Genomic DNA, 26,407 nt, shown 5'->3' with positions numbered 1-26,407 from the left:
TTTTTTTTTTTTTTAGTTGCCATTTGTAGAAAACGACCTTTGCTCTCTTTCTAAAATTTATGAAGCATTCTTTCTAAAATCACAGAAGCAAACAATTTATGGTTATTGAGACCCTTGGTTCATGTATCTCGTTCTTACTTGCCCAGAGAAATTCGGCCTTCGAACCACTCTGTAATCGTTCATTTACAGGATGGACTGGGCTCTCCTTGTTATAATTTAAGGTCATTTTTATCTGTCACGGTAATCTGAGCTACCTGGCGGATCACCTAACAGGATGTCATAACCATCCATTTCAGCCTTGCTCACTGAACATGAAGCAGCTATGAATAAGTAGTCCCTTGCGCTTCTGCAGTGGCCATAATAACAAGTAATGAGGGCGGGGGAAGGTAGGGAGACCAGAGAAGCAAAAAGACAGGGCAAAGTCTTTGAAAGTTACCCATTGCCATCGAGTCGATTCTGACTCATAGTGACCCTACAGGACAGAGTAGAACTGCCTCATAGGGCTTCCAAGGCCAGAATCCTCACAGAAGCAGACTGCCACAGCTTCCTCCCACAGAGCATCTGGTGGGTTGGAACCACCAACCTTTCAGTTAGCAGCCAGGGGCTTAACCATTGGGCCACCAGGAAGCTGTCACTGCTAGAATAGATATTTGTGTTCATGGCACAGCAGTATAAGTTTGGGGCGGGTTGGCTGCTTTTTGACAGTTGTGTATAAAAAAAATAACAACATGATTCATTATTAAGGAATTGTTAATTCCGTTAATTATAAAATATTGACATTTTAATGAAAATGTTATCTTTTAATTCTAAGGTAGGGCCAATGAAATAAACTTCTCTGAGACTAACTCAAAAAGAGAATCAATAGTTGTGTCTTTTCTGAAATACTTAAATAATTTTGGAATCTTTTTCATGTGGCTTGAAGAACTTTCCTCAGGGAAGAATTTAAGAGAGATTTTAAATTGTCCTTGTAATTCATTTCCAGAAGTTACCTCTTTCTTCTAAATATAATACTCTCGGCCAGTGCGGGGAATAAGATGTGATGGGTTTGATTTTTGTTAAACTACTCGCCTGTGCCGTGAGTGAGTCACAGTGACCTGTAGAGTGGAGATAGTATATGCTGCTTTTTTCATATTTCGAAGCTAAAGAATATGAACTGCTTTACCAGATGAGTTACGCAAAGAGAAACTTCTCATGTTCTGTGCATCTTCTCTCTCTCCATCTTCATAGGGATTAGTATCTCCACTTTACAGCTGGAAGAAGGACACACGGCTGGTAGAGGCAGGGAGGGAGTGGAGTCTGAGAGCTCGCCTGTAGAGGTGGCTGCTCTGAGCCACAGTGTATGTGTCTGACGGAAGTGCTGGGACACGCTGCTACGTAGAAGCGGGAGCAGCTCGGTCCTCGACTTCTCGCCAATCATAGGAACAGAGAATGAAAATCTTCCCCTTACCTTTTAGCTGGAAAGTGTTTTCTCAAGTAGATAATGGTTCACTGTTACGTGGAAACGACTCAGTGTATTAACTGGAAAACAATTGTAGATTTCTAACTCAAAGAAGCAGGGAAGAAATTGGGGTCGAGTGATTTTCTCACAACTTTAATAGGTGCTTGCGAAAACCTTAAGTGGTAATTCCAGTAGATTTAATGACTTGTGAGCCTTATGATACTTTTTTTTAATTGAGGTGTAATTTACTAGTGTAGGATTAAAACTCCCATAAAGCCATTCTAGATGAATCATGTTAGTTAATGTCTAAGTCAGCTCAGTTTTGTCTTCAGTGAGCAAAAGTGAAATGATCATTCAGTTTGTGTTATTCTGTTGGGTCCTGTACAAAGGCAGTGGTAGTCCCTGACCATGAGCACTTATTTGGGTGGGGGAAAGCTAGCTAGATTTATTTAAATGTGTTATTTAGGGGCTGGCCATTTTGATTTGAATAGTTTCTTTTCACATAGTAGGGGTAATGACTCTTTGCTTTCAATTTTAATATCTTTATCTATAAATGATACTAGAAGTTTCCATGTAAATCTGGCTTCTGGTACATAAGTATATGCCTTATAAAAAGTAGTACTTTTACCTGAGTAAGGAAAAGCAGTAAGTTTTTAAAATACAAACACCCCAGATTTTCTTTTTTTTAACACTTTGCCTTGCTTACCAAGATTGTTTTGATTTTCCAGATCACTGTGAGTTAACAGCAAATAGAGTAAAAAAAATTCGAGATCAAAACAGATGGCTTCCCTGGAGCACCCTCTGCCTTTTTCTTGTCTGTACAAAAACCAAACCCATTGCCGCAGAGTGGATTCCGAGTCACGGCAACCCTGTAGGACAGATTAGAACTGCCCCGTAGGGTTCCCAAGGAGCAGCTGGTAGATGTGAACTGCTGACCTTTTTGGTTAGCAACTGAACTCTTAACTACCGTGCCACCAGGGCTTTTGTCTCTACTAGCAGGGGCAAATTTTTGGTGTCATGATCCTAAAATTCCAAGGATATTCTTAGTGGAAGTGCAGAGGTGTGACAAATGAGAAAACAACCGAAACAGAGGTATCTATGTATCTTTAAAATTAGTAGTCTATAAATCCATATTTTTTAACTGATTAGAGGAATCTGAGTGTTAGGTGATTTTTTTCTTTTTAATAATGTGAATTTAGATGACAGTCGGGCCAGCCATTTAGTGTAATTTTTTTTAAAAAGGTCTTTTTAAGGCTCTTGGAAACCCTGGTGGTGTAGTAGTTAAGTGCTACAGCTGCTAACCCAAAGGGTCAGCAGTTCGAATCTGCCAGGTGCTCCTTGGAAACTCTATGGGGCAGTTCTACTCCGTCCTATAGGGTCACTATGAATTGGAATCGACTCGACGGCACTGGGTTTGGTTTGGGTTTTGGGTTTTTAAGGCTCTTAGTTTTTGCCCATTCTCATCGTCTGTAATCTTAGGGTGTACGTATAGTCTAAGAGACAGAACTGTTTTGGCAGGTGCTCTTTTGGGTGAAACTTAAGATTGTGTGTTGAAAACCTATATAGCAAATTACCTTCTGAAATTAACTTCTTAAAAGGTCCATTCAAAATGGAGAAACAGTCCTTTCAAAAATCCTTCTCATTTGCAGCATGCGTGTTAAGAAACCTCATTCACGGTGTAAGTCCTGGAAATGTTTGTAATACATTAATGTCACCTCACAACACCACCCCTAGCAGTTCCATATTGAAACCGAAAGTTGCAACTCTCTTGTTAAGTATGGGAGGTACAGACATACACACGTTCTTCTCCGTATGCGAAGTATTATTTTTTGACCTGTCAAAATTTAAACAAAATGAAATAATAGAGAATAGAAGATTTCCATTAGAAAGGAACTTAAAATGCAATACGTAGTCCAGCTTTATCATATGAGAAACCGAGATACAGAAACGATACTTATTTTTGGTCAAAGAAAAGTTACCACCTGCATTTTTTTGTCCTTGCTTGTTTAGAAACTGGTTTTAACTGAGCCATTGAATTCGTTTGGTATCTTACGGTCCCATCAGTATTATTAGCAGGCCGGACCTCTTGAAAGGAGCCCTGCTTTTGGTGGTTAAGCCCTCTGCAGCTAACCAAGAGGTCGGTGGTTCGAACCCACCAGCCGCTCTGAGGGAGAAAAGACCCGGCAATCTGTTCCCATAAAGATTACAGCCTTGGAAGTCCCATGGGGCAGTTCTACACTGTCGTATAGGGTTGCTTTGAGTCAGAGTCAACCCGACGGCATACAACAACAACCTCTTTTAAGTTATTGGGCACTTGGAAGCCACCGTTTTCCGTTAGGTGCCCTGGTAGGCTTGGCTAGGATCATCTCTTGCCCTTAATCCGCCAGCTTTAGAATGAATGCCATAAACCCAGAGGTATGTCCAGAGCCCTCACAGCTACTATTATATTTTTCAAGATAACCAGGGCTATAACTAAAGAGGTGGTTATAGTATTACTCAGTAACTGATACTCTTGCTTCTTCATCAGACGTTTTTGCTTACTGACATCATTTTGTAAAACTTAATCGTAATCATATTTTAACAGGTATGTTTTTTACTGAAATTTGTTTGTAATAATACTTATTTTCATAATCACTGTCCATTTGTATGTTTCTGTGATTCTCTCCTACCAGGTATTTCTCTTTTATTCCTTCCAAATACAACTCTGCATTGGTCTGATTTTATTCATTTCCAGGGATGGGGTGCGTACTGTGGGTGAGGTCTCTTTTTTCTGTTAAGGTCCATGTGGATTAGAAGCACCAGTGAATGGGGAGATGGAGGTGACAGGAAGCTAGGGCTGGGAAAAAATGCTATGTTGATCTGCTTTTCTAATTAAGAAGAGGAAGCATAGGGTTCTAGATAATAATAAATATACATGTATATCCCAGTGCAGTTTTATGAAAGAAAGAGACCGGATAATCAGTATTCTTGCCCAGACGGCTTTCTAAAGACTATTAGCAGAAATAGTCTTTAGAGTTGTGTCATTTCTACCATGAGGATAAACTGGCTTCACAGCCTGGGAAGACGACACTTAGGTACACCTAGCAGAGGAACCAGGGGTTCTTTACATCTAGTGTATCATTTGAGAATTATGGACAAAGAAAATGAACTTCTTCAATTTCCCTGTCCTCTGCTTCACGATTTATGTATATTTCACCTCCTTCCTGCCAAGGAGGATGAAACGTCTCTGTCTTTATCTGCCATACATTCTGTCGGGGCTTCTAGAAGTTTCTTCTAGTGTTTTTTCCATCTCTTCAGATTGTCCTTGCGCACTGGTGCCTTCTGGTGCCCGCTCACGTGCTCTCTTCCCTTCCTCACTAGCCTACTCCCTGCTGTGTTTTTCTCTCGTGGGACTGCGTATCTTCACTTCCTCCCCGTGGCCCCCAGATGTTCTTCAGTTATCTGCAGTCACTGCCTGCACTTCCTCATCTGCTCTCTGGGTCCTGGCTTCCTTCTGAAACATTTCTCAAGGCTCACCAGTGATCTTTTCCTTGAGCAAACATTTACTGAACATCTTCTATTTGCTAAGTGCTGCCCTGGGTGCTCACAATCAGGTTGGATTCCAGGAGGAACAGCTCCTGCTGTTACAAGGATATACTGGAGATTTCATTATTGCCTAAAACTACCCTCAAATCCTACCTTTCCACACAGTATTATTTAGAGAGCTACTCTTGGTCAGAGTCTCCATACATTTAACTTTGCTTATGTACATATTTGTCATGAACATGCCCTGGCCAGATGTCAGCACCAAGTGTAAATTGAAAATTCAGAGAGAAGATGATCTTGATAACTGCCAATTTGATGAGTCATCTCTGTAAGAAATCAGGGTCATAGGATTCATGTTTGATGGCTCTTTCTCAGCTTGGTCTTGAACTTGAGTTTCTCTTTAGGTAAGAGTTTACTGTCTTTCTAAGTACACATGTAATAAGTTAAACACTCTGTACTAAGATAGCAATTTTAACTTTTGAAATCATGCACCATCAAGTAGTGGGACCCCCCTCCCCACCCCAATAATTTGATATTTGAAAGCTTCACTCAGTGGGGGAAATAGGATTTTTTCCCATCTCAAGATTTTTGGTATTAGACAATGATTTTACTTCGTGTATACCTTAAGACACTGATGAAACCCATTGCTGTTGAGTCCATTCTAACTCATAGTGACCCTAAAGGACAGAGTAGAACTAAAACCAAAAAAAACTGCCCCATAGGATTTCCAAGGAGCAGCTGGTAGATTCGAACTACTGGGCTCCAAGGCACTGATAGAGAATTAAAATGCAGTTTTATGCCTTTAGAGTTAAAAGTAAATACTGGACTTTCATAAAGTAGCCCACTTTGATGGCTGACAGTGTTAAAGCCACTGTGAGAATTTCAACTTTTCTGACTGTTCCATGGCAAAGAAATACGTTTTGTTTTGTGACCTAGTACGTGGCAACGATAGCCACCAGCTGCCGTTGAGCTGATCCTGACTCCTGGCCACCCCATGTGCATCAGAGTAGAACTGTGCGCCACAGGGTTGTCAGTGACTGATTTTTCAGATGTAGATTGCCAGGCCTTTCTTTCAAGGTTTCTCTGGGTGGACTTGAACCTCCAACCTTTCAGTTTGAGTCTAAGTGCGTTAACCATTTGCACCACCCAGGGCCTCCATACCAAATATATTGGTGAATAATTAGGAAAAAAAAAAGTTTTCCAGAACAGTTATCTTTACTATGTTGCATTGTGTTTTTGTTTTATTTTTTCATGTGAGTTGCTACCTGCTAATGGGTTTTTACCCTCGGGTTAAAAAATACTAATCTATGGTGGTGCAGTGATTAAGCTCTCGGCTGCTAACTGAAAGGTTGGTGTTCAAACTCACCAGCCGCGCTGCAGGAGAAAGATGTAGCAGTCTGCTTCCTTAAAGGTGTCAGCCTTGGAAACCCTAGGGGCAGTTCTCCTTTGCCCTGTAGGGACTCTGTGAGTTGGAATTGACTGAACGGCAATGGGTTTTTCTGGTGCAGCAGTGGTTAAGCACTCGGCACATCGAACCTTCCAGCCGGTCCCACCTGGCAATCTGCTCTCCTAGATTATCGTGTAGGAAACCTCATGGGGCAGGTCTACTCCATCATATAGGGTCCTATGAGTCAGAATCACTCAGTGGCCCCCACAAGAATCCATAGACTATGAGATATTGAAACCTCCCCAAGAGGAGGAAGGGTGGTCTGAATTGGCAGAAAATAGGAGCCAAAGCATCTTTTAAAGAAGCGTAGTGTTATATATAACCTTTGATGACAGTATGCATAACATTTTACGTGCGTTAAAACACCTAAAGTGCATTCCACAGACTCCTGGCTTCTCTGTAAGCTCTTTTCTTAATGTAAAAGTCTCACTGGTGTGCTCCATGCAAGTGTGTACAACTGAGGCAGCTTTAGAGGTCTGTAAGTAGTTGGAAGGAGGTGAATTCTCCTCCTGAAATCTTCCTGACAGTAGTACAATTGTTAAGTCCCACTCTTGAAGTCAGAGGGAACTGGAGACTTGGCTCTGTTTTGTGGTAGCATTGTGTTGTTCTCTTACTCATGGTTGGGGTTTTTTTTTTCCTCAAAAGAAGTACTTTTTTGTAGAAATTTTAGAAAATGAGCCTGGCTATAAAAATTTTAAAAAAAGGGTCCAGATTCTCAGCATTTTCTCATCTATATATCCTTCCAGTCTACTTTTGGTTTATATGATACGTTAAAGAAAAATATTTTTAAAAATAGCTGAATGTGCACAGACACCCACACAATTTTGTAACCTTTTAAAAAGATGTTCAAGGACCCCTTTCTATTTTAGTATATACACATTTCTGTCTTGTTAATTGCTGAATAGAATTTCATTGTGTGAATGGATGTCTTATAATTTTAATCAATTCCCCATTATTAGACATTTAGGCAGTTGCTAATTTTTAGCAATTTATAAACAAAGCTTCAAAAAACCATTTTATACCTGTCTGTATACAGTTCCGGTACAAGATTTTAAAATGAACTTGAAATTATAGGTACATTTGCCCTTTTTTAAAAACAATTTTGATACAGAAATCTTTTCTAGCCTGTTTAAAGAAGTATCACCTTTCCACGGACTAGTCACACTTACTACTGTGTAAGTAGGTACAATTTGAGATGAAAACTTGACTTATTAGAAACTGATTCTAGTCTGACCTTAATTTTCAGACAGAACCTGTAATGAGAAACAGTAAAGAAAACAGACTAAGAGGAAGCAGAGTGTTCCATGTGGTAGGTTTCTTACCGTGTGTAAAACCAAAAAAACCTGTTGCCTTCAAGTCGATTCTGACTTATAGCGACCCTATAGGACAGAGTAGAACTGCCTCCTAGAGTTTCCAAGGAGTGGCTGGTGGATTCGAACTGCTGACCTTTTGGTTAGCAGATGAGTTTTAACCACTGTGCCACCAGGGCTTTTACTGCGTGTAGTGACCTACTTATTAAATACTCATTACAGCACGAGGTGTGCCAATGGCAGTTATAGGGTCTCGTACTCTAGGTGGTGGTGGTGGTTTGGTGCAGTTGAGTTGGTTGCACAGCTGAGCTAGACGCTGCCTGGTCCTGCGCCATCCTCATAATCGTTGCTGTGTTTGAGCTCATTGTTGCAGTCCATCTTGTGGGTCATCCTCTTTTTCACTGACCCTCTACTTTACTAAGCATGATGTCCTCCTCCAGGGACTGGTCCCCTTTTGATAACTTGTCCAAAGTACATGAAAGGTGTCTCACCATCCTCACTTCTAAGGAGCATTCTGGCTGTACTTCTTCCAAGGATTTATCTGTTCTTCTGGTAGTCCGTGGTATAGTAGATGCTTTTATGGAAAAACAAATTTGTTTTTCATTTAGCCTTGGCTTTTTAAGTCTTTAGGTAAATTTAATTGTTGCTGCTGGTAACCCTGCCATCAGGCTTCGTTTGGCCCCTTATAATCCTTTTCTGAATTTTTCTTTTATTGCAGAAAGATAAAGACAGGTTGTCACCTACCTCTGGGAAGTGAGGTATGTGACCTGTGTGAAATAGCCCCAAGCGACCTATGGCCGGGACAATTCTTGATTTAAGTCTTATTAATGATGCCTTTTGTGAACCTAGTTTTCTCCAATGTAGGTATCAATTTGTGTGTACTGTCAGATGTAGGCTTTGGTCCAAAAATGGGTAGAACTAAGATTTTTTATATCACTTTTAAAGTATGTCTGGAAGCATTTTATTTGTATTTGTTTTTAAAATGAAAAAACATAACCACGTCTTAAGCAAGTTATAGGAGAGTACAGTACTGTGTTTATACTTGGGTGTTTGAGGGCTGCTTGAGATGTAAGTGGAGAAAGCCACTGCTCATCAAGGTATTGGGGTTGTCATTTATTAGCAATGCAGTGTGAATTGTGAAGCACTGTTTTACCGAAATGAATCTGTACTACCACCTGCCCCCTCTTTATTGGGTATTAGGTGAAAGTTTACAGGACAAATTAGTTTCCTTTTGATAGTTCGCACACAAAGTATTTCACGACCTTGGTTTCATCCCCCACAGTGTGTCAGCACTCTCCCCATTTCTGCTTTGATTTTTTTACCCCTTCCTACCTTCTCATATTTGCATTTGGGCAGATATTGTCCTTTTGGTCTTCCGAAATTAATTGTTCTAAGGAGTATGTTCCTCTTTGGTGGTGTTTATCTTATAGGTTTGTCTATTGTTTGGCTGGGAGGTGATCTCCAGGAATGGCTTCAGTTCCAGGTCAGAAGGGTATCTTAGGGCCATAGTCACAAGCTTTCCTCCAATCTCTGTCAGACCAGTAAGTCTGGTCTTTATGAATTTGATTTTTTGTTCTGCAACTTTTCTCCCACTCTCTCCAGGACCCTCTGTTGTGATCCCAGTCAGAGCAGTCGGTAGTGTAGCCGGGCACCATCTAGCTTTTCTGGGCTTGGGGTCATGTAGGCGGTGGTCATGGGGTCCATTTGTTCTTTGGACTGATTGCTCCCTTGGGTCGTTGGTTTTTTTAATTCTCCTTTGCTCTGAGCAATAAGAGCCCAAGAGTTGTATCTTAGGAGGCTTCTCACAAGCTTAGATGCTACTCACCAAAGGAGGATGCAGAACATTGTCTTTATGAACTGTGCTGTGCCAATTGACGTAAATGTCCCCTGAGTCTGTGGTCCTTTGTCTTCTAGCCTGGGAACTTCATCCCATGAGGTGTTTGGTTATGTCTAAGAGGTTTCCCTCACTGTACCCCTTGTGTGCTCCGATGACCTTCCCTTCTGAGAATTCTAGTGCTGGAAGGAAGGAAATTCCTGAGAGTGACTTCAGGGATCGCTGAGTATCTTCTTAAAGATGATTAAGACACAAAGTCATATTAGTTCAATTAAAACCAAAAATCAGACACACGTGCACACGCACATCAAATTGCAATGAATGCCAGTTTTCAGAAATGCCAACAATTAAGATAACTTCATCAAAACTGTATTATATAAAGACCTCAAAGGTTATGTATCCTGCATTGATAGAATACCATTTTCCATCAGTGTCCATGATCAGGTGATAATCCCAAAACTGTCCCAGGTTTTTAACTTGAACCGAGAAACGATCTTACCTGTTTTGGGCACACCTTTTTTACCCCCTGTACCAATAAAAAAAAAAAAAATTTTTTTTTCTTTTTACCAATGATTGGTATTCCCTTTGGAGGCCCAGAATGTCCTTTGGTGGAATTCTTGGAATGAATGGCAGATGCAGGTAGAGAAGACGTGTAAAGGAATTAAGAGGTAGCTGAAGGGATTTGGAGTCAGAAGGCCTATATTTGAGTCTGGACCCCACCCCTTCCTGGGGATGCGTGCTGAGATGGTAATCACCTTGAGCTCCCGGAGTTGCTGTGAGGCTAGAATGAAACCTATTAGGTGAATGAAAATGTACTTGTGAAACTGTGAAGCACAGTGTATGTTTTGATGCCGTTATTCCACAAATGGAATAAGAAAAAGATTTCTAAACTCTAAGTAAACCCAAACCAAACTGGTTGCCGTTGAGTCCATTCTGACTCATAGCGACCCTTACAGGAGAGAGTAGAACTGCCCCGTAGGGTTTCCAAGGAGTGGCTGGTGGATTTGAACTGCTGACCTTTTGGTTAGCAGCCAGGCTTTTAACCACTGAGCCACCAGGGGTCCTTTAAGCCACATTAAACTTGGTCAAGCTGTCAGCTAAGCAGACAGCCTAATAGTGATCCCGGTTCTTTGCTTTTCCTTCCAGTCTTCCAGCAGCGAGAGTGGCGGGAGCAGCAGCAGCAGCAGCAGCATCAACAGTCCAGACAGGGCAAGTGGGCCAGAGAGCAGCTTAAACCAGATCATTGCCGGCTCCGGCCCCAACACCCCCCAGCCCGCCTCCGAGCAGTCTGCGCTCTGCCAAGGCCTGTACTTCCACATCAACCAGACCCTGAAGGAGGCGCACTTCCACAGCCTACAGCACCGGGGGCGGCCTCCGACATGATGCTGCAGCGGTCTGGCCTTCTGTGAAGGGACAGCGCTGTGCAGAGTGGATACTCCGACTTCCGATCTGTTTTAAAGAATTGCACACAAAAATGCCTGTTGGCTTTTCAGTCTATATTTGAGATAACAGGTTGACAGGCAGTTGTTTACTTGTGGTTTTGCTGCACTATTGCAATTTCAAAGGGGCTTTGAAGCAATTTTTTATAGGATTCTTTTGAGGGTGGGTATCAAATCCATGTCAAGGTAACGGTATGAGGAAACCTCATCTGCGTGTTGAACCCATAGCGTGTCCAGTTCAGACTGATTTTCAGATCCGTCAATTAGCAGCTCTTTGTGTAAAAAGGCCTTTTAAAATGCGGGACCTTCGATTTTTTAATTCAATAAACTAGTAAAGAGTGTCTAGTTTCCATGAAAAAACCTAAGCTTTTTTTCCCAAAATAGAGAAAGCTTGATTCAGTCTTGCACTGAAATTAACTGCCATACTACCTCTTAGTATGTAGATGTCCTGTTGAAAGTATTCTCTCCTTTGTAACAGGAGAACAATCAGATCCAACTTAGACCGAGTAAGTGACGCACCCTCCCTCTCTGTTATATATTTGTATCTCCAGAGGGAATGTCTGTCAGACTCTTGTATACCCAGGAAACCTGTGTGTCGTTATTTCTCCAGAGTCTGCATTTCAGACTGAGTTGAAAACATTGCACAGTTCCCGAAAAACGGGAAATAACGTGACAACTGTGTCTTACTCACAGACTTGTTACTTTAGCAGCTCACGTGCTCGCTGGTAGTTTCACCCTGTTATGGCGAGAATGACGGCACCGGTGAATGCTGATAAAGTGTAAGCTACCTGAACTGATGTCTAAAGTAACAAGTACAGTGAAGCTACTGGATAAGGATTCATCTTACGCTTAAAGTCACTCCTAGCAGTAACTAGGGGGCCACATTCCATCCCTGAAACCGGAAAGATTGGTACGGCTTAGAAAGAAATGAGCAGAGGCACCTTTAGAAGAAACAGTGTAGTATTTATTTAGAGAGCGATGGGGATGTCTCCACGCTATTTAGTCATACTCGAGAGCCAACCGAGTTTGAATAATGACGGCGTGGACGTGTCTTCCTCCTCATTGACAAGCTGTCTGAACAAGGAGCCGGGATGCATCGGGTCATCTGCCCTGGGGAGAGCCGGGGGTACAACCTGCCATTGGATGCAGAGGAAAGTGCCTTAGAGTCCCACCAAATCCTCCTGCCTGCTCACACCCTTTAGTCCACTCTACGCGGAAGCCCACACAGCACACACAACAGATCTGAGAAACATGGATAGCTCTAGTAAGAGGACTCTGCTGTTTGTCAAGATTTGAAAAGGACGTAGGGAACAGAATGAGATTGGAAAATGAAGACTATCTTAGGAAAAGGGTACACATTCGCACCTCGTTTGAGCCTTTGCTATGGACAGAATTTAAAGGTCAGTGTTCCTTGAAGTGCAAATTTAGTGTTACAGGGAAGAAGTTCCAGCACAGCCCCCCACGGATGGAGTGGATGGTCTGTGCAAGAACTTTTTCTTCTACCATCTCTCTCCCAAGTTTTAAAACCAGATGTTTGACGAAGATTTTGGATCTTATTGGGATTGATGCCGGGAATATGGAAAGGATGCATTGCTAATATTTTGTTTAATAATAAAGCAAACAACAACCAAATGCTGTGAAAAGACAAGCTGTTGGCGCTCTCAGACACACGTGTACACCACACACTTGAGAAATACCCAGGAGGACTCCTGCTGGCTTAATGGATGCCGTCCTACTGAAACAAAATGTGTATTAACAAGAAAATGTAAAACTCGAGAGCAAATTTCCTTCTATTTCCCACCCAACTAAAATTTATGGGTGGGGGTAGAACTTCTCTCCAGCCCAAAAAAAACAATTTTTTTTCCCAAATAAGTACAGCCCTGGTGCTGGGTTGGCTGTTGGCTCACTTACCCTATTAATACGAGAGATGATCTCCATCCTGTCCTCTAGATTGTCTGCAGCCTTGTGGCATTGGCAGCCTGAAATCCATTTCACTGAGGCTACTTTTAAAACTTCTATTAGCTCAGCCTAGTAAGACCTTGTACTTCTCTATTGCGCCGCCATTAAAAGCCGCATTAGTGCATTTTGTCATTCAGTTCTTTATCGGTTATTTAAGGGGGGGCTGATGGGGTGGTTTGGTGGGAGACGGGGCCAGGACAGACAGGGATGAGCCTCTTGTTCTTTGCACTCACCTGGGCTTTTGTTTCGGCTCCTCTGCTGGTTAACCTGGCCTTCCGAGTGCTTGTCATACTCAGTGGGAGAAGTCCAAACCTACACAAGATGAAGGCAGTCCAGCAGCAGCAGCAGGAAGCTGTGGGGCCCAGCCAAAGCCCCTTAGACTCACTTACCTGATATGACTGGTGGCCAGTGGCAGGATGTTGTGGGGTTCTTGAGAGTTGAATGTACTGCTCCTTGGGGTGAACTGATTCTCGGTACCAGTCACCAGTCCAAACAGAACCTGGAAGGCGAGAAATGGAGCACAATCCAATGCTGGGTTTTTATTGCCTAGAGGAAGGAGAGCGTCACTTCCCTGTCAGTGGTCAGTTACTACTTTGTTTCTAACATCATTTGGGGGTATGTTCTTTTGAGTGTGCTCACGCTTCAGAATGACTTTCTCACTGCCCGTGGGTTGCAGTCTCCTAGTCAGACAGCTCTTTTATGTTGTCCTTCTCTCTCAGGACTTGGTAAAATCTTAGTAATCCTTACCTACAGCCAAAGGGGTTGGGTCATAGTTGCCCCAGCCTGTGAGATTTCATCTACTCCTGCCTTCAGCCCTTATGACTAAACTGAGCTGTGTGTGCCTTGCCCTCCTCCCAGCACTGCCTCCTGGGGCAACCTGAAGCCGGTTTACTTTGTAATTTGGGCTTGTGGCGCGTCACTCACACGGAAGCACGTGTTTGACGTCACTTACAGAGGTGCGCTGGACCAGGCGATTGAGGTTGCTGTTGAGGTGTGGCGTGAAAACATCCAGGTCAAAAGGATCAATGAGCGCCTCCAAGTAGTCGGTCACTTTCTCAGTTCTGGAGAGATGACTAGGATTATTCTCCAAAATTTTTTAAGATAAACAGTTTTTAATCTTATAGTATTTTCATGCTGTTGCAAAGCCTGGAACTGGATTTATTCTACTTAATTGCCAGCTTAGTACCACTCGCCACCCATGACTGTGCTTAAGTAATACTTGAGTGTTTTCACCTGACATGACATACAGTAAAACCTGCAAGAGCCAGAACGTGTATAAGGTGGAAACCTGTCAGAGAAGGAAAAGAAATATTTTCTACTAATAGTGACAGAAAAGTGGTAAGCTGCACCCTGTCCAAAACTCATGAGATCGGGAACAACAGGCAGTGGAGTTCTGGCTCTGGCGGGTTTCACTGTGTCAGAAGCCCACTCCTTTACCCTGTTCTGCTTCTGGGAGGGGACGAAGGGCTTACATTACACCCAGTAGTTGCTAGACTGACTCAGAAGGGAGCGAGACAAATGAGAATCGAATCCAGCTTTCACACCTGACCCTGCGGTTTGTCCAACAGGTGGCCATTATTTACCTGCTGGTAATATGAGCACGTAACTGTGCAAAACCAACACAGTGAACGTACAATGAGAGGCTGGCTGCTCTTCGGTGGCTTCTGAGAAAGAGGGCTGACTGCCTTGGGACAGTAGGCACAGGGGGGACGGAGGGGGGGGGTACAACACCTGGAGTCCTGCTTGCTGCGGCCACTTTTCACCTCCTCACTCTTGGCTGTCAGAACGATGCTGAGGTAACGCAGGTCATAAAGGAGCTGCAGGGCCTGGTTCTGGGTTATTGGAAATGCACCTTCTTTCTGCAAATGAATTCCCAGGCCCCACCCATCAAGAGATGACTGGTTACGTGGGCATGGAAAACAGCTTCCTGCTTTGGTCCAGTTACAGCTCGCCATTTCTGAAGCAGATGTTTTCTATACTCCTGTGGCCAGTTGAGTCTCACAACAAAAACAGGTTATGCTAGATAACTACTCTTAAACAAAACTCAAAACCTAACAGCAAGGAAGAGACCCAGCCCTTAAAAAAAGGCCTTAGGTGCTGAAGACGGCACTTTAGCTCAATTGAACTAAAAAACAAAAAAAGCTTCCTGCTGTGAAAACAAAACAAAAAAAAAATCCGACTCATAGTGACCCTATAGGACAGAGTAGAACTACACCACAGGGTTTCCAAGGGCAGCTGATGGATTTCAACTGACCTTTTGGTTAAGCAGCCAAACACTTACGCACTGTGCCACCAGCACGAAGGAGAGGTATCCTGAAGCTCAGGAGAGAGAACACGTAGCTGGATTCTTTCCAAAATCAAGAGTTGGAAGAAGGGGAGCCAAGCTTACTCATGGGGTGAGCTTGGTTCTTGTCTTAACAACATTACTAATGAAATGGGAACATACGCAAAGGACAGCATGCTTTCTGGCAGGTGAGCTGGGAGCTGAAGGCTGGGAGATAACCACCCTGAAATGAGGATCTTGATGCTACCTGCTCTGCTATTCGACCCCGTAACTGCCTCACATCACCCCAGGTGGGCACGGTGTGGGCTCTCCATTTCACAGGTGAGGAAGCCAGGCAGCTTCCGAGATCACACCTGGTCCTGAGGAAACTGGTACGTGATTTGCCCAGCACCCACATTGAGCCAGGGGCAGTGTGGGGGTCTGAGACCAGGGCTGTTTGAAGCTTTCATTCTTCCACTTGTATTGAGCTGCCTCTTTAGTGAAGTCCTGTTTGACCCCTGAGAATGGGTGTAATTAAATGCAGAGCTGGAAGCACTATTAATTAAGTCAGGCATTTTTATAGGACCCCAAGCCTGGGCTGAGTGATCCTTGATCCTCTGAATCCTTGATGTGAACTGCCCAAAGCTAAAGAAAGTCTATGGCTTATATTTGTTTTTCATGGAAAAATATTCTAATACCTACCTTAGTCTGTTTTTCCTCTGCAAGTTTCTCGTAGGCAGCTACTATTTGAACCATACAGCTTTTCAGCATCTCCTGCAAGGTCACCTTTGGCAGGGCATGGCCTCCCACCCGATTAACTTCCTGGCATAAGCTAAACAGGAAGGACTGTACGTACCAGGATGGCTGAAAGAACAAAGGAATGTCAGGTTGCCAGCTTGCTCCAATTAAACGAGACGTGTTAAAAGCAGATCCATTTAACCTCGCCAGGCTCATACGACAGAATCTTAACCTCTCAAATCAACTCCCCTGACAGGCAGACCAGTTAACAGATACAAAGCCCTCTGTTAAGAGAAATTTGCTGTCATTCCCTCCTTAGTCTGAGGGGGACCAACTCTCTGAACTGGCAGGTGGCACTGTGCTTCCCCCATTGTTTTTATTTCAGGGTAACCAAAACCAAAAAACCAAACCTGTTGCCATTGAGTCGATTCCAACTCATAATGACCCTATAGGACACAGTAGGACTGTCCCATAGGGCTTCCAAGGCTGTAATCTTTACAGAAGCAGACTGCCACATTTTTTTCTCAAGGAGCCACTGGTGGGTTTGAACTACTGGCCTTTCAGTTAGCAGCCGAGTGCTTAACCACCACACGACCAGGGCTCCTATTTCAGGGTAGGTGACTCTGTAACGAACACCAAGCCCATGCTACAAAAGTAAAGAATCATTTGCGGATGTCCTCTTGAGAGCAGTCTGCTGTTTGACTGCTGGCCGCCCACTCTGCCCCACAGTTTTTTATTCGTAGAAAGCTACAAATGGGACTTTTCACTGTTCCTCAGATGCTACATATGGAATGACTTTCTAAAACCTTCTCCCTTCCCACAAAGCAGTTTTTCTTTTCCAGCCCATGGTCTCCAGCATAGTGGCACCTGTTTACCTGCACAGGGAGTCGGATCTTGGATGTGACACTGCTGCCGGACTCCGTCTCCTCCTGAATTTCTAGTTCGTCCCAGCTGGTGGCTGTGGCCAGGACTGAGCCAGCATCATCTAACAGTAATGACTGAGTGAATTCATGAACCAAAACCTGGTAATAAAAGGCAAGCATCTTTATAAGCCTATTTAGGGCCTTTGTAGAGTGTGTTTGAAATCAAGGGGTAAGCATGGGAACAGCTGAAGCTGCTTAGGTCCCGTGTGGGGTGGAGAGTGGCAAACATTCTTCTTTTGGCTAACTAATGGTCTACGTACCGTACCCGTTGCTATTGATTCCAACTCATAGCAACCCTACAGGACAGAGCAGAACTGCCCCGCAGGGTTTTCAAGGAGCGGCTGGTGGATTTGAACTGCTGACCTTTTGGTTAGCAGTCAAGCTCTTAACCACTGTGCCACCAGGGCTCCAATTATTGGTATAAGTGATGGGAATTCCGTTGCTAACTGCCCTATAAGTGTCAGTTGCCACCTCATAAGAAACCAGAGAGACTACAGGGAACAGGATGTTTACCTTGAGGAACAGAAAATAACAGACCCTTGTCTAGAGAGAAAGTCTTTCATTTCATCCAGTAGGAGGTATCATGGATTGAATTATGTCCCCCGCAAAATGTGTACATTAACTTAGTTAGGCCCCAATTCCCAGTGTTCTCTGGTTGTCCTGCATTTTGTGATGGTGATTTGACGTTAGAGAGGATTAGCATGGGGTCATAACACCCTTACCAGGTCACGTCCCTGATCCAATACAGAGGGAGTTTCCCTGGGTGTGGCCTGCACTACCTTTTATGTCTCAAGAGATAAAAGGAAACGGATGAATGGTTAAATAAGTTGTGGTATATTCACACAATGGAATACTACGCATTGATAAAGAACAGTGACGCATCTGTGAAACATATTATAACATGGAGGAACCTGGAAGGCGTTATGCTGAGAGAAATTAGTCAGAGGCAAAAGGACAAATATTGTATAAGGCCACTATTATAAGATCTTGAGAAATAGTATAAACTGAGAAGAACACATACTTTTGTGGTTACGAGGGGGGGGAGGGGGAGGGGGAGGGAGGGGTTATTTACTGATTAGTTAGTAGATAAGAACTACTTTAGGTGAAGGGAAGGACAATACTCAATACAGGGAAGGTCAGCTCAGCTGGACTGGACCAAAAGCAAAGAAGTTTCCGGGATAAACTGAATGCTTCAAAGGTCAGCGGAGCAAGGGCGGGGGTTTGGGGACTATGGCTTAAGGGGACTTCTAAGTCAATTAGCAAAATAATTCTATTATGAAAACATTCTGCATCCCACTTTGGAATGTGGCGTCTGGGGTCTTAAATGCTAACAAGTGGCCATCTAAGATGCATCAATTGGTCTCAACCCACCTGGATCAAAGGAGAATGAAGAACACCAAGGTCACACGATAACTATGAACCCAAGAGACAGAAAGGGCCACAGGAACCAGAGACTTACATCATCCTGAGACCAGGAGAACAAGATGGTGCCTGGCCACAACTGATGACTGCCCTGACAGGGAGCACAACAGAGAACCCCTGAGGGAGCAGGAGATCAGTGGGATGCAGATCCCAAATTCTCATAAAAAGAGCAGACTTAATGGTCTGACTGAGACTAGAGGAATCCCGGCGGTCATGATCCCCAAACCTTCTGTTGGCCCAGGACAGGAACCATTCCCGAAGACAACTCATCAGACATGGAAGGGACTGGACAATGGATAGGAGAGAGAAGCTGATGAAGAGTGAGCTACTTGTATCAGGTGGACACTTGAGACTGTGTTGGCATCTCTTGTCTGGAGGGGAGATAGGAGGGTAGAGAGGGTTAGAAACTGGCAAAATTGTCACAAAAGGAAAGACTGGAAGGGCTGACTCATTAGGGGGAAAGTGGGAGTATGGAGTAAGGTGTATATAAGCTTATATGTGACAGACTGACTTGATTTGTAAACGTTCACTTAAAGCTCAATAAAAATTATTAAGAAAAAAAAAAGAGATGAAAGGGAAGTAAGCAGAGAGATGGGGACCTCATGCTACCAAGAAAGCAGCGCTAGGAACAGAGCACGTCCTTTGGACCTGAGGTTCCTGCGCTGAGATGCTCCCAGACCAAGGGAAGACTGATGACAAGGACCTTCGTCCAGAGCCGACAGAGAGAGAAAGCCTTCCCCTGGAGCTGGCGCCCTGAATTTGGACTTGTAGCCTACTCGACTGTGAGAGAATAAACTTCTCTTTGTTAAAGCCATCCACTTGTAGTATTTCTGTTACAGCAGCACCAGATGACTAAGACAGGAAGGAAAAAAATCCAGGTCTTTTGTCTATAAAACCTAGGCTAAATATGAAAAGGTTTCTGTTTGTGTGACTGGCAGAGATAAAGTGAGAATACCTGTATGAAATAGGAACTCTTGTTCCTTACTGTTAAATGACGTTACTGAGGTTGGCAAGACTGGGACATGTCGGGATGAGATGAAGGGGACACTGGTGAACATAGCAAGAGTAAACAAAACAAAAACAAATGAGGGAAAGCCCTGGGCCACCTGCCAGCTCAGGGAGTTGGTACCCCTCAGAGGAAGGACGGCATGACAGCAAACCTGACTTAACGGAGGGATGTGTACCTGCTAACAGATCTGCCTGTCACTCACTTTCACAACTGCTGAGCTCCAGACCCGGTATGCTGTCACGCTCTGCTGCAGCAGGAGTCCTTTCACTTCCTGCCACTTGGTCTGCAAAGGCATCATCTCCTGGGCTTTCCCCTTTCCCTGTTTCTTCAGTGCCCTCGGCTCCCTGGCTGGCTTCTCCGAGCCCCCTGATTTTCCCGAGATGCACTGCTTCAGGTGGGGACACAGTTCTCCCAGGGACTGGCAGAGCCTGGCCATGAAGAGGACGGCGTGCAGCCTGACATCGGTGAGGACCCCCTGCTGCCTGAGCATGATCTCCTCGACGCCCTGCAGCTCGGTGTGGATGCAGGCCACGATGTGCTGGACGCAGGCCACCGAGTGCGTCTGCAGCATCCCCTGCACAGTCCCAGCATCTGCGAACCGGTCAAAGGCAGCGTTCTGGGGTGAGGCGTCCTTGGGCAGCGACACGTCATCAGGGGGCAGGTAAGCCAGGAGGTCGTCCAGTTGAACCTTCAGTTTGGAATCTAGGGCAGAACAGAAGCTTTGCACACCAGGACTGACGGCATGAGCTTTCATGGAGAGGCCAGTGCTGGCGGACTGGGCCCGGTTGGCCACGCTGATCCAGGCAGCATCAGGAGGCAGGTCGTTCGGGCTCTCTGTCCAGAGGAAGAGAGACATGTTGTGCTCAAAGTGGATGTGCTTATTGGGAGTGGAGTTGTTGGCGCTGGATTCAAGCTCCTGCAAAGCTGAAAGCAGGAGCTCTTTGGAGCTACTGGAGATGGAGTCAAAGCCTTCTTTCATCAGAGTCTAAAGAAAATGAGAGAAGAGTTCTAATCACAATTCCTTTAAGGAAACTGTAAGAGTACCAAGCAGCAGTTGATCCCAGCATTCAGAATGTTCACCATGTTCAGAAAGATGACGTGGTGTTGGCAGAGAACAAAGAAGCCATTACTGATGGACATGACCCACTGGCAGTCCTGCTCTCTCTTTCAGCTCTAATGCCTGGATGTCGGCTAATTTCCATGGTTCATTTATCCAGAAGAACCACCCAGAGGTTAAGTACACAGAGGAAGAATACAATTAAGAAGTGGCAGAAGTCTACCAGGACAGTCAGAGATCTGTACCTGGAAGCATCTCACCAGGACTGGCATGAAGCAGCTGCACTTCTGGCGGCCCGCCTCACTGCCTCACCGCCTCACCTCACCACCTTACCGCCTCACCGCCTCACCACTTCACCTCACCACCTCACTGCCTCACCACCTTACCGCCTCACCTCACCTCACCACCTCACTGCCTCACCACCTCACTGCCTCACCACCTCACCTCACCACCTTACCGCCTCACCGCCTCACCACCTCACCTCACCTCACCACCTCACCGCCTCACCACCTCACCTCACCACCTCTGGCAGCTCACCTTACCACCTCACCACTTTACCACCTCACCTGTAATCGGTCGAGGAACAGCTGCTGTGTCAAGTCCTCCCAGAACAAGAGCGGCTTCTCCAGAAGCCGCCGGCATATCACATCCCAGCTGTGATTGGTGGACTCATTGGTGAGCAATTCCCATATGGCATCCCGGATCCCAGCAAGGCCTTTCATGTTCTTCACGTACATAAGCAGGTTGGTGAGGCCACTTTTAATGTCTTCATTACACCTACAACAAAATCATTTTCCTTGGGCTTCACTGGATTGGTGAGCTTCACACCTTTGTTAAGAAAAACAGCAGGACCTCACTTGAAAACCTCTTAACTGGGCCCTGATGCACAGAATGTACAAGCACAGAGCTCCTCTGGATGGATGGGGGCGTAGAGTCTGCAGCCCTTTCACCAGGCCTACCCTTGCTTCCCTGGGATACCTACAAGGTACTCTAGAGCCTCAGGGAATGGCTTAAAAAATCCATGCACTAAAAAACTCAGCAGTTGCAGAAGTCTTACATGAAGAGAATTTACAATCCTCTACATGATATTTTGAAAGACAAATTCCTTTTTGGTCTCCCACAGTGGGTGCTACACTGCCATGAGGGGACTGCTGGACCGCATGGAGTGGCTGGCACACCCAAGGCGGGTAGCACGCAGGGCCTCATCCACAGGTTCCAGCTCATCTGTTCACCCCACATCGACCCTGCACGGCCATGTTCATGGCTGCAGAGCTGGTTCCTGCCAGCCTCAGGAAAGCTCTTTCTGGTTACTTACATGTGGATCCATTTCTGCAGCGTGTCCTTCAGGTATTCCTGGCTGATGGGGTGTGCTAGCGTTCGAAGAGCTGGCTGGAACTCGACGATGGATGCTGGCAGGTGTCTGAACCAGCTGCACAGCTTCATCTCCTCCTGCAGAACACCGATGCCTTTTCCTAGAGAGATGTCCCAGTGAGTAGCCCTCATCCTCTGTCACCTGGGTTACGGTGACAGTCTCCTAAGTGAGCTCTCAGCATCTACTCTAGCTCCACCAGGATCCCTTGTCATATAAAAGCCAGCTGTATTTATTTAATTCCAGTCATGATCGGTGCTACAAGATAAAAGTAACAGATGCATGGGGACACAGAACAGGGGAACTGCACTAAGCCTGAAGGGTCCTGGAAGGCTCTCCATTGTTCAGGATAGAGTCCAACTTCCCTAGTCTGGTCCTCAGGTCTCTACTCATCTGCCCACGTCTCCTCCAGCCTCTTCTCAGGCTACTCTTCCCCACCCCCAATGCCCCTCAGCCTTACCAGCTTTCTTCCAGTCCCTCAAATACTAATATCCTTCTTGACTCAGGACCTTGGCACATCCTCTCCCCATGGCCTGGAAGTCTCTTTCTTGCCCTCTTCACCTGACTAAATCCCACTCAGACTTCAGGTTTGTCTAAGTATCACTTCCCCAGGGAAGCCTTCTCTGATTGTGCTAAAGTCCCTCTGTTTACTGGTCCCAAGGCTACTTGTACTTTGCCTTTAGAGTAATGATCAATATTGACATTAAACATCTACATATTCATGAGTTTAATATCTGGAGCCCTGGTGGCACAATGGTTTAAATGCTCAAGCTGCTAACTGAAAGGTCAGTGGTTTGAGCCCATCAGCAGCTCCGCAGGAGAAAAGACCTGGTGATCTGTTCCCTTAAAGATGACAGCCTAGGAAACCCTATGGGGCAGTTCTACTCTGTCACATGGGGTCGCTATGAGTCAGAATCAACTCAAAGATACCTGACAACAACAACCCCATCACTAGACTGTGACTTTATGAAAGAGGGGCTGATATTTGCCCGGTTCACTGCTGTATCCCCAGAGCCTAGCACAGCAGCTGGGACAAGGCAGACAGATAACTCAGTAAATCCCAGTTGAATGAACCAGGGGGCAAAAAAAAAAGGTTGGCTGAGAGCTCACCATTAGGATGCTGGCCTGTGATGGTCTCCAGAGTGGAGAAGAGCAAGCCACATGGCAGCGACAGATCTGGCAGCTGACCTTCTGGTAAAGTGTAGAAAAGGGCATGAGCTTGGTTCAAAGTGGTGGCCAGCAACTCCACTAACGAGCAAATCTGAGCCTTGGTACCAACACCTATGAGAAGAAATCATTCTCCTTTAAACAATTTCCTTTAGTAAAGTTAAAAGCAGACAACACTCTGGATGCTTCGTCCTCTCCCATTTTGGAGAGACACCACACCCACCCTGGTGCGGCTGGTTGAGAAGTTTCTGGATCGCTGCCTTCCTGGCCAACAGGAAGTCTGTTAGGGCTTGGCGAGGAGAACTCTCTTCCAAGAGCATTATAGAGCACAGGGCCTCGGCAACGGCTTGGTCAGACACAGCTTGGCATTTGAGCAGCATCTTGCTTTCATGCAGGATGGCTGACCTAGAGAAGTCATGACAAAGGTCAGCAGGGAATTTCTTCCATGTTGGGAGAAGAACCTTGGTACATCAGGAAAGAAGACATACTCCAAAAAAACCGTAGTGGTACAGAGTGCCCATAACCAGAGATCTCTGAGCTGGATCCACTTACCGGAAGTGGCTGGCTGCTGCCACCTGCCGGATGAGTATAGGGAACCGGGAGAGGACAGGGCTGCATGCGGAGCCGGAAGAATCCAGATGGAGCAGTCTGTGAAGGTGGCAGCAAAGCAGGTAGAGCTGTGTGGCATGGAGGTACTGAGAGGCCTCCATTGAGCTCCAGATTTTTTCAGGGATTTCTAGCAGTAGCTTGATCTGGGCAGCCATGCTATAAAACTTCTCCTGTGATGGCTGTGGTGGCTGCATGGAAGGACAAAAACCTGAGTCAGGAGGACAGTCACGTCAATGTTCTCAGACCTGGGGAGAATGTGGGGGTATTTTGGGGTACCAAACTTTCATGAAGCCCGATTCAGTCTCACTCAGCGGGAAACAGAAGCTGGGTGTGGTAGAATTCCTACAGTCAGGGGTGCTGCAAGACCCCACTGGTTTTTCCTACCATTTGCATGCACCTTGCTCAATAATCTCAGGAGAGGGAAACAATTTGGTCATCTCACAGTCTGCTTCACAGTGATCCTCTTGATATGTTGACAGCATGGAGTCCCACTGACCACTCCTGGGGGCTTCTCCTTCCCTCTCTGATGTTTCACCTTTCTACATTTTCTCCTGCTTCAAGTACATCATGGACTTCTTTGCTGGCTGCTCCTTTCACCACCACCACCAAATCTTCCTCTGGTTCCTCCTCAGGGCCCTACTCATCTGTCTATCCTCGCCCCTCAAACCTGCCCTCTGAGCAGAAGACTGCTGCCACGTCTTTATGTTAGTCCTCACCACTCCTGAATCCTACTCCACCCTTTTCTGCTGCTGCTGGACATCTCCCCTTCCAGTGTTACTACCATCTCATAATCAGTATATTTAAATTTAAAGCCATCTCTCCTACCAAAAATTTTAACCTCCTGACCTCCCTATGGAGCCCTGGTGACTCAGTAGTTAAGAGCTCAGCTGCTAACCAAAAGGTCGGCAGTTCGAATCCATCAGCCGCTCCTTGGAAACCCTATGGGGCAGTTCTGTTCAGCCCTACAGGGTCACTGTGAGTAGAAATTAACTCGACGACAATGGGCTCGGACCTCTGTATGTATCTTAGCATACGCCACCACTCTGCTCTCAAAGTTCTAGGACCTCCATGTCCCTCTGATGGTTCTGTTGCTCTTTCTAACACTGAGGTCTGTTTCCACTTCCATGGTTCTAATTCAGGTCATTATCATCTCACACTTAGACTAATCCAAAGACATTCTACTTGCCCTGCCTCTTATCTGTCCTTTCCTTTGCTATCAGATTGACCTTCAGATGCCATTCTGATCATATCTTTGCTCTGTTCTAAAAGTCTCCCCCACTTTTGAGTATCATCTTAGCTTGGTGGTCAAAGATTTCCTGTCCTTCCACTACGTTCTTCCAGGGACCTAGTAATCCAGTGGGAGAAGGGTGTGTGTGGGAGAAGGCAATGCCTGTAACATTTTTGGTTGCCACAACTCGGGGGGAGGGGGGTGGGTACAACTGACATCTAGTGGGTAAAAAAAAAAAGGTCACTAAATATCCCACAAGGCACAGGACAGCCCCCACCACAAAGAACGATCTGGTCTAAACTATCAAGAGTGCCAAGGTTGAAAAATCAAGTTGATTATCTACTGTTTTTAAATATCCTTTTATAATACTCGGACCCACGTTTCCAAATCCCATCTGTTTTTAAGGCCCTTCCTTACTGAGAAGGACCTGAGCCTGAGGTGACTTCCTTCAGAACTCTAATGGTAAGTGTACACATAGTTATTTGGACAATTAATCACCCTTTATCCTTTTTTTTTTTCCTACTGCTAGAAGAGCCCTGGTTGCCTAAAATGAAAATATTCTGCTATCAAAAGGTGAGAGCTTAATGGCTGGCCATACCCTCCAACAACTTCCAAAGGGTAGAAGAGCTATTTGGGAGTGTGCAAGTTATTCCTGGGGGTCAGGTATGAGTGGTTTGGGGGCTAGATGAGTAATTGGGGGCGGGGGGGAAGGTGTCACCATAACAGAGAAATCTGCTAAGAACAATGTCAAGAAATGTTATATAAGAACAAGTTGCACTGACTAGCAGTATCTTATACCCTGGTGGAGCAGTGGTTAAGAGCTCGGCTGCTAACGGAGAGATCGGCGGTAAAAACCCACCAGCTGCCCTGGGAGAAAGATGTGACAGTTCCATAAAGATTACAGCCTAGGAAATCCTGTCCAATAGAGTCGTTATGAGTTGGAATCGTCTTGATGGCAGTGGGACTGCACTGACTAGCAAGAGACCCAAGTAAAGCGGGAAGGGGGAGCCCAGTGAGCCCGACAGTGAGGAGGGGGACTCGGGGCCCGGAAGTCGGGGAAGCTCCGGAAAAAGCGGAATGACCGCTGGTGGAAGGAGGGCAGGCGTTCTTCCCGGTCTCCCCTGAGGCGGGCAGTCGAAGAATGGGGCAGGCTCTTCCGGGAAGCAGGTGAGGCCCGCGAGGACCGAGACTGACCCGCGCAGGTCGGAGCGCTGAGGCGAGGGGCAGGGTCGCCGGGGCCTGCGAGCCCGCGAGCTCCCGGGGCGAGACTGACCTCCGGGCTCCGCGGCGGCCGGGGCGCGGCCGGGCCAGCCTGGCGGAGGCGGGCGCAGTACTGGTCGGTGGCCCTCACGGCGTCCACCAGCCCCTCGGCACAGCGGCGCATCTGGCCGATGGTGTCGGCCGCCTCGATCAGGTCGCGGTACCGCTCGCCCACCATCTGCCGCAGCTCCTCCTTCTTGTGCTCGATCTCGGCCCGAACCTGGCGCTCCAGGCCGCGGATTTCCTCAGCTCCATGTGTCTCGAAGAGCGCCGCGGGGTCGCGCAGGTCCAGCCGCTTCAGCGCCGGTGAGGCAGCCGTGGCCGCCATCGTGGACCCGTCAGCCGCCGGCGGCCACTTCCGCCAGCTGGCCCGCCCCGCGGCCATCTTGGTTGGGGGCAGGCGTACTTCC

At 45.8% G+C, this 26,407-nt stretch overlaps 2 protein-coding genes across 2 annotated transcripts in view; one reads left to right on the top strand and one right to left on the bottom strand.

The window, feature by feature from the left end:
* Positions 1 to 12,009, top strand: part of FAM104A (family with sequence similarity 104 member A) — a 23,707-nt gene extending 11,698 nt beyond the window's left edge. Inside the window, exon 3 of the mRNA XM_049859634.1 lies at positions 10,701 to 12,009. Coding sequence (XP_049715591.1) covers positions 10,701 to 10,937 — 237 coding nt within the window. The 3' untranslated portion in view covers positions 10,938 to 12,009. The remainder of the gene's footprint in view (positions 1 to 10,700) is intronic.
* Positions 11,936 to 26,407, bottom strand: COG1 (component of oligomeric golgi complex 1). Its single transcript, XM_049859632.1, has 14 exons — positions 26,011 to 26,407; positions 23,453 to 23,697; positions 23,124 to 23,305; positions 22,844 to 23,014; positions 21,680 to 21,836; positions 20,931 to 21,141; positions 19,510 to 20,292; positions 16,829 to 16,975; positions 15,918 to 16,079; positions 14,684 to 14,811; positions 13,905 to 14,013; positions 13,342 to 13,451; positions 13,186 to 13,264; positions 11,936 to 12,126 (listed from the first exon to the last, which is right to left on the bottom strand). Exons 1-14 carry the CDS (start codon positions 26,380 to 26,382, stop codon positions 11,989 to 11,991), a joined length of 2,994 nt encoding a protein of 997 aa, XP_049715589.1. The 5' UTR covers positions 26,383 to 26,407; the 3' UTR covers positions 11,936 to 11,988.

The sequence above is a fragment of the Elephas maximus genome, chromosome 19 (assembly GCF_024166365.1).
Source record: "Elephas maximus indicus isolate mEleMax1 chromosome 19, mEleMax1 primary haplotype, whole genome shotgun sequence".
Lineage (NCBI taxonomy): Eukaryota > Metazoa > Chordata > Mammalia > Proboscidea > Elephantidae > Elephas > Elephas maximus.
This window is presented reverse-complemented; position numbering and strand designations above follow the sequence as displayed.